General features: G+C 45.7%; 1 protein-coding gene across 1 annotated transcript; it reads left to right on the top strand.

Moving 5' to 3' along the window:
• Positions 1 to 385: 385 nt before the first annotated feature.
• Positions 386 to 7,716, top strand: LOC309569325 (putative nuclease HARBI1; the record flags this gene model as incomplete). The annotated part of the gene is made up of 2 exons (XM_082275119.1): positions 386 to 691; positions 6,910 to 7,716. 2 exons carry the CDS (start codon positions 386 to 388, stop codon positions 7,714 to 7,716), a joined length of 1,113 nt encoding a protein of 370 aa, XP_082131245.1.
• Positions 7,717 to 8,004: the final 288 nt, after the last annotated feature.

Genomic DNA, 8,004 nt, shown 5'->3' with positions numbered 1-8,004 from the left:
ACACGCAACGAATTTCCGCCGACCGGTCGTCCGTCATTTGTCCAGAGTGCGTGCCTGTTGGTTGGAATGTGCTCTAGACTGCACACAAATTTTTTCGTCCGACAAAAGATGAAGTCACTACGTCCGACGCTACAAAAGAGGAAGTGAGTTTTTGGCCGTGACCCTTCTGGGCATCTCACGCTGATTTCGGTACCATTTGTTTGGTTAACGACATTTCGCTAGTTTCCGAGACATCGTTCGAGAAGCAATTATGATGACCGAGGATTCTACTCTTGCTGTTGTTGGGCTGGGAGTAATTGCTCTAAGCCGAGTTCTTTGCAAGAAGAAGAAAAAGAGGACCTCCTGGACCAAAAATCGGTTGCTCAACCGCAAGCAATTTTCCCACATGTCCTTGCAGCGGGAGCTACAGGAAAACAATCCTGATGACTTCAGGAATTATTTGAGGATGACGGATCCAATTTTTCACCGTCTTCTTGCCTTGGTGTCCCCCTATATTCGGAAGCAGGATACATGTATGCGGGTTGCAATTACTCCTGAGCAAAGGCTAATTGCAACATTGAGATATCTTGCAACAGGGAGAAGACTGCAGGATCTCAAGTTCACCACAGGCATCTCCCCCCAAGCTCTTGGAGTCATCATCCCTGAGACCTGCTCTGCTATCATTAAAGTCTTGCAGAAGGACTATATCAAGGTATGTTTCATATTTTTATATTACATTCCATGTATTTGTCATATCAACCTAATTTAGATCATTTTGGATGTACATCAAATTACAGATGTCATTATTTTGTAACTACCCTCTGGCCTCATGCACATAGTAGTAAAGCTATATATTTTCCTAATCATTTTTAAAATGACCCAGTAACCACCCCAGCATTCTCTCCTATGTGTCCCTAAACGCATAGCCTGTTAACAGTATATTGTATCGGTGTAATTTTCTGACTTTCCCAGAACCAATTATTCCTTTAGAAATGTCTTTTTACATAGTTTATGAGGTTTATTAAAGACATCAGTCCATCCATTCAAACCTATGATTGTGTATGTTTAATTTCTGATATAAAAACATTCAGTGGGCACAAGCCCTTAATGATGTTTAAAAGCATAGTTTTACCCACCCACCCATGCTAAATGTAAAAGTCAGCGGTGGCCGGATGTGATCGCGGCAGGAGGTGCTTCAGCGGAGCTCCGGCTTATCCTGATCTTATCCCTGTTTGGGGCACTTTTCCTACCTATCTGAGGGTTACTTACTGTGGGGGAGTCCTTGTGCGTCTTGGGGATGCCCACTTATGCCTGTAAACCGCAGCGCGGGAAGCAAGCGGACCAGAGGCAGATCCGCTCCGCTTGCAGCCTAGGGCAAAGCTCCACCTCCGCCATCTTGGAGCCATCATCCGTCCCTCGGCGTGCTTGGGGAGCGGGCGCGAAGATGGATGCGGCGCAGCAGGGAGCTATCTCTCCTCCGGACTTGCAGGTACCTGTCTCCTTACCTTCTCCCTCGCTGCTGGAGCAAGACCAACGGGCCATCACGGCTCTCATCCTGGTGGCCATTGATAGTAGCAAAGCGGCGCTCATGGTCAAGATAGACCACCTGGCATCGGAGTGCACGCTGATCCGGCATGACCTAGATAAAATGCGGGGCCGCATAACCACTGCTGAGGAACGTATCTCTGAGGTGGAGGACAGTACCCACGCACATGCCTCGCAGCTGTCAGACCTGCAACACCTGGTCAAATCCCTGCAACATAGAGCTGATGATGCGGAAGACCGCCAACGCCGCAACAATGTTAGGGTGGTGGGACTCCCTGAGGGTGCGGAGGGGAATAAACCGGCCATCTTTGCTGAACAAGTTTTTTAAACAACTGCTGTCCCTTACTGATCTCCCTCCTACCTATGTTGTGGAGCATGCGCACCGTGTCCCCATGGGAGCTAGGCCACCGGGTATCCTACCACGGCCTTTCCTGGTTAAATTCCTAAACTATAGGGACTGTGACATGCTTTTGTCGGAGGCCAGGAAACATCAAGATCTGCACTTTGAGAATACCCGGATTATGCTCTTTCCTGACTTCTCGGCTGAAACTCAGAGGAAACGTCGTTCATTCACGGAGGTTCGCAAGCATCTCCAAGATAAAGAGATCAAATACAGTATGTTGTATCCAAGTCGGCTCCGGATCCAGTACAATGGCGCTGTTAAATTTTATGAATCGCCGCAGGAGGTCTCTGACTGGCTGGATAGCCTGCGCTAAGGTGCCGCTCTGAGTCTGTTCCCATCTCTGGATCCTACTTGTAGTTCCCTGCTTTGATGTTCAGTGGGCCTATCCTCTTCCTGGCTAAGGAGACATTCCCGTTTGCTTTATGTTATGCCCCTTTGGCTGCCCTGTTGGTTCCGGGGGCTCCGTTGGAGTCTCTTTTCATTGCCAACTAAGTGACTGCCGAACTTTTGATTGCATTTGACACTCGTCCACAGTTCCAGATGTTGGGGAGTTATGGGCTTGAGCCTCATACAGGCTTGATTGTTGCTAGTTTTTTTCTTTTTTTTGGTTGCTGGTATAAGGGCATTGGGGATGTTTTATGGGCAACTCAACCTTCTGCTATTTAAGATTTTTTGGACCTTTTTGCTGCTATTCCCTCTCAGTTCATGACTCAATTATGGCTTATGGTGGCGCTCTTATTTTCCTGGGTTCCTCTCACTGTTTTTTATAGACTCTCATGGCTGATACCATACGTTTTCTCTCATGGAATGTGAGGGGTCTCAATAGTAAATATAAACGGGCTAGTGTTTTCCAATATTTAAAGCAGGCAAAGCCGCATGTCCTCCTCCTGCAGGAGACTCACCTGGATGGTAACTTAGCGCTCGCCCTGAAAAAAACGTGACCCTGATCAGACGGGCTTTATCCCGGGGAAATCGGTGGATACAAACATCCGGCGTCTATTTACTCATCTCCAACTCCCGGGTGAAGCTTCTTCGCAGCGAGTCGTGGTCTCTATTGATATAGAAAAGGCCTTCGACTCTGTCGATTGGGCTTATATGCATACTGTCCTGTCATTAATGGGTTTTGGCCCCAACTTCCGGACCTGGGTGAAACTGTTATATTCCTTACCTCGAACGGCCATTCGCTTGGGACTGTCGACCTCGGTGTATTTTAAGGTAGGTAGGAGGACCCGGCAGGGTTGCCCCCTATCCCCCTTCCTTTTTGCACTTACCATTGAACCTGTTGCTATTGCATTGTGCTCCTCGCAGGGATTTGAGGCGGTCAGGGTGGGCTCTATTAAAGAGTGTATGGCGTTATATGCTGACGACATGCTCCTCTTTCTTAATGATCCCGGTCCCTCCCTGCATGCTGTTCTGCATATCCTGGATGAATTTGGTAAGTATTCAGGACTCAAGGTGAACTGGGGAGAGTCCTCAATGCTTTCTTTAACTGGGGTGCCTGGACCGGTGACCAACGATGGCCCTTCCCATTGTTGGGTTGCCACCCTTACCTACCTGGGGGTTCGGGTAACTAGACATCCGAGGGATTACTATGCCCTGAATCTCCTCCCGCTCATTCCTAGGCTCCAGCAGCTGGTGCAGATTGCCCTCATAAAAATGAAATTTCTTCTGATGGTATTGTATTTTTTGCGTCACTCTCCTTTGTGGGTACTGAAAAAGTTTTTTAGCAAGCTGGATGGTATTATTAGCTCCTTCCTCTGGTCCCCTGGGGTTCCCAGGATTGGCCTACGGGCCCTCCAGGAGCCCTGGGGTAACGGGGGTCTTGCTCTCCCGGATTGGCGTAAGTACTACCTGGCTGGGCAGATGGTGTTTGTGCGGGGCTGGCTGAGGGCGGATGAGGGGGACTCCGCTACGGTTTTGGAAGCAGCTCATTTGGGTTCGTATGAGAGCCTCCGTCTGACTTTGTACCGGGGCGTGGGCTCGGACCTCCCGCTGACAGCATCCATGAGGGCTACTATTAGGGCATGGGGTCAGACTGTGAAGCTGGCCTGCCCCAGCTATGTTGGACTTTCCCCATCTACTCCCCTCTGGATGCATCCCAAACTCCCCCATTTTTATCGATTACCAGACCCTATGGTGTGGGCTACTGTGGGGGTTAAGACGCTGGGGGACATAACCACAGAGGGGGACCTGCTGTCTTTTGACAACTTGCGCACTCGGCATGACTTACCCACTACCCATTTTTTTAGGTATCTGCAGCTGCGCCATGTATTTAGGTGCCAATTTACTGATTCTACGATTGAGCCTGTACCATCTGACCTGGAATTAATGCTGACCTGATTCTGACCTTACTAAGACGTTGTCCTCTGTTTACAAGGATTTATTTAAACTGACTCCATCGAGTATTGTTAAGTGTAAAGAACGCAGGACTGCTGAAATTCCTGATCTCCAGTTTGAGGACTGGGATGATATGTGGGTTGAACACTTCAAACATTTACAGTAATTGCTGCCAGGGACAAACTCATACAATTTAAGTTTCTTCATAGGGTATATTACACCCCTGCTCGCTTAGCTAAAATTTATCCCACCTCCTCCGCTGAATGCTGGCGCTGCTCTGCCTCCCCGGCGAATGCGACGCACATTTTTTGGGATTACGCATTGATTCAACGATACTGGTCGGAAGTTACCTCCTGTTTGGGGGGGGGGGGGGTGCTGATGACCCCAGTCCCGTTGACCCCCAGCGTTTGTCTATTGGGTTTGGTGGAGGAGGTGGTTCCCTCTGTGGCACATAGGACCCTTTTGACTATCCTATTGTTTTACGCCAAAAAAGCCATATTGTTGCATTGGAAGAAGGTAGCCCCGCCTTCCCTGTTGTTTTGGAAGGGGTTGGTGAATGCTGTACTGCCTCTATATAAGGCGGCCTATCTGTCCAGAGGGTGCCCCAAGAAATTTGAGAAGGTGTGGAGGGCATGGGTGGAATCTTCTGAAACGGTGAGGTGAATGTCTTCTGAATTTTGCCTTGATGCTGTCCACCTAATTGAGTGATGCTTCTATGTGTGAACTGGGAGCTGGGGCGACTGGGTGTTTGGTATGCCTGGGTTCTGTCGTTCCGGGTCCTAAAATTCTGGCCTACTTGAGAAACAATGGGTATTACTCGCACCTAGGTGCAAAAAAATATATATATATAGTGTCTGTGGGAAGCAGCAAAGTAATCAAGTGCACTATAATATAGTGATCTAGAAATATGTGAGATAGGGAAATACTGCGCTACCCTGTTCTAACTAAATGAACAGCTTAAATAATGGGTTAATCAACGGTGTGAATATTATAAATGTTGATATACTGTAAGTGGAAATAAATGAGTGTGGATCACTCCAATAAACTCAAATATATGGTGCAATAATTACCCATACAAAATAATACAAAAACAATATATACAAATGGCAAGAATACGTGCAAAAATATTATTAATAAGTGGCAAGATTACGTGCTAAAATATTATTGAGAAATATAAATAAATAAATTTGTGACAGTCCATAAAAACGTGACTAAAGTGCAAGGTGCTGTATACAAAGTCTCTTTCGTGCAGTTTTGCGGTCGGTGGTGACTCCTGTGACCCTCTGTTTCACCCTTCAGTGCTCAAAGGTAAGGTAGCCCACTTACCAGATGTAGTGGATTCTTATGGCATACGCCAAAAAGAATCTATATGCGCTTGTATGTATCTCCTGGTTTCAGATGATCCGGTTCCGTGTTGAGCCCATATGCACTCGGGATAAACAAGAAAAGGAAATGCTCCTCATAGTGTAAAAAGGTAACGACCTTTATTTTCACTCGAACACATTGTAAAACACACTCTTCATATTAAAAACATCCGGTAAAAGTCCATAAAAACACTGTGGTAAAACCTCCAAAAACAGTATGAACACTTGTGCAAACTCGCAAGAAAAAACAGTGAAGGGTCACAGCAAAAAAAGGGGGTACCCGTTTGAGGGTCAAATAGTAGGTAGATTGCCGCTACTGAGCTCCTGTATTGCCTCGCGGCACAGTATGACAGGACGCTGGTGTGGTTCCGCTGTTTGCGCCGTACCCGGAAGTGGTGTAACCGGCGTGCGGTCCAGCAGTAGCTCAGAGCGAGGCAGCGTGCGTTCCAACTTGACGCGTTTCGTCAGAGATATGACGTCTTCGGAACCGGATCATCTGAAACCAGGAGATACATACAAGCGCATATAGATTCTTTTTGGCGTATGCCATAAGAATCCACTACATCTGGTAAGTGGGCTACCTTACCTTTGAGCACTGAAGGGTGAAACAGAGGGTCACAGGAGTCACCACCGACCGCAAAACTGCACGAAAGAGACTTTGTATACAGCACCTTGCACTTTAGTCACGTTTTTATGGACTGTCACAAATTTATTTATTTATATTTCTCAATAATATTTTAGCACGTAATCTTGCCACTTATTAATAATATTTTTGCACGTATTCTTGCCATTTGTATATATTGTTTTTGTATTATTTTGTATGGGTAATTATTGCACCATATATTTGAGTTTATTGGAGTGATCCACACTCATTTATTTCCACTTACAGTATATCAACCTACTTGAGAAACATCCGGTTTACTTGGGGTTGGGTTGCCTGGGTTGGGGGGGGGTTCACTGTTTGTATATGGTTCCCTCATGCTGGGGGGAGCCTGTTTGCTTTTTTTTACTGTGTTTTTGTATGTATTGCTTGTTCAAAAACTTTAATAAAAAGAAATTTACAAAAAAGGTCAGCATATACAAAAGCTGTAGCTGGTGAATTACAATATTATGACATTAGGAGGTGAAAATTACATGTATGTAGATGTCATACCCCAAAATGGTAAAGATTCCCTTCATGTTGTTCGTTTCTTAAAGTTGCATAAGCATTTTTCTGCCAAATGTGTGTGTAATAATGCGATGTGCTCAAGTACTAATTTTATTTAAATTTTTTCCCAACAGTTTCCGTCCAACGCAGAGCAGTGGCAGGAAGTTGCTGGCCAATTCCAGGAGCAGTGGAATTTTCCCAATTGTGGGGGTGCTATTGATGGCAAGCACGTCCGCATTGTCCCACCACCTAATTCGGGATCCTATTTTTGCAATTACAAACGTTTTTTTAGCATTGTCATGCTAGCAATTGTCAATGCTAATTATGAATTTTTGTTTTTGGACATTGGAAAGAATGGCCGCAATTCTGATGGGGGAGTCATTGACCAAACCGAGTTTGCTCGGCGGCTACAAAATGGCACTCTCAACTTGCCATCCAGGGAGCAAACAATTGAGGGTCTCAATTTTGTTTTCGTGGCTGATGATGCCTTTGCACTTGGGGAGCATCTTTTGAAGTCATTCCCTCTGAGAAACCTCACCCCCGAGCAAAGGATTTTCAATTACCGCCTATCCCGTGCTAGAAGAGTGGTGGAGAATGCCTTCGGGATAATGTCAAATAGGTTTCGACTTTTCTTGAGCTCCATCCATCTGGCATTACACAAAATTAATAATGTGGTCCTCTGTTGCTGCATCTTGCATAATTTTTTGCGCAGGCATGCAGAGACATATGTAAGTTTTCAGCCAATTGAGAGTGACCCTGCCATGCCAGGGCCGAGTGTAGAGGCTGAACAACGTGGGCCTGTTGATCCTATGACACCCATGGAAGTAGCCCGTTCTGGCTTGCCATCCAGAAGTGCCCGTGATGTTAGACAACAATATGTTGAATATTTTGTGGGGAAAGGGGCCGTTTCTTGGCAGCAATTCCTGCCCGATACAGTCTAATTTGTATCAATATATTCTTATTTATGCAATTAAAAAATCTTGCATTTATTCAGGAGTGTGTATTTTAATATTTTGGGTACATACCAAAATCAACATGTTTTTTGTTCATCGTGTATTATATATGTGTGACTTTTGAAGGGTTAATACATTCATCAGTGTGTTTATCTACTGTTGTCTCTCCCCAGCTGTTCAAATTCGATTTTGGCCATGTGTGTTTGGTTTACCAGTTGCTCCAATAGTGAGATTACACCTTAACTGATTCACGAGGTCGCTATATCGTAATTATTT

Source organism: Pelophylax lessonae, assembly GCF_965119305.1.
Source record: "Pelophylax lessonae genome assembly, chromosome: 1".
Lineage (NCBI taxonomy): Eukaryota > Metazoa > Chordata > Amphibia > Anura > Ranidae > Pelophylax > Pelophylax lessonae.
This window is presented reverse-complemented; position numbering and strand designations above follow the sequence as displayed.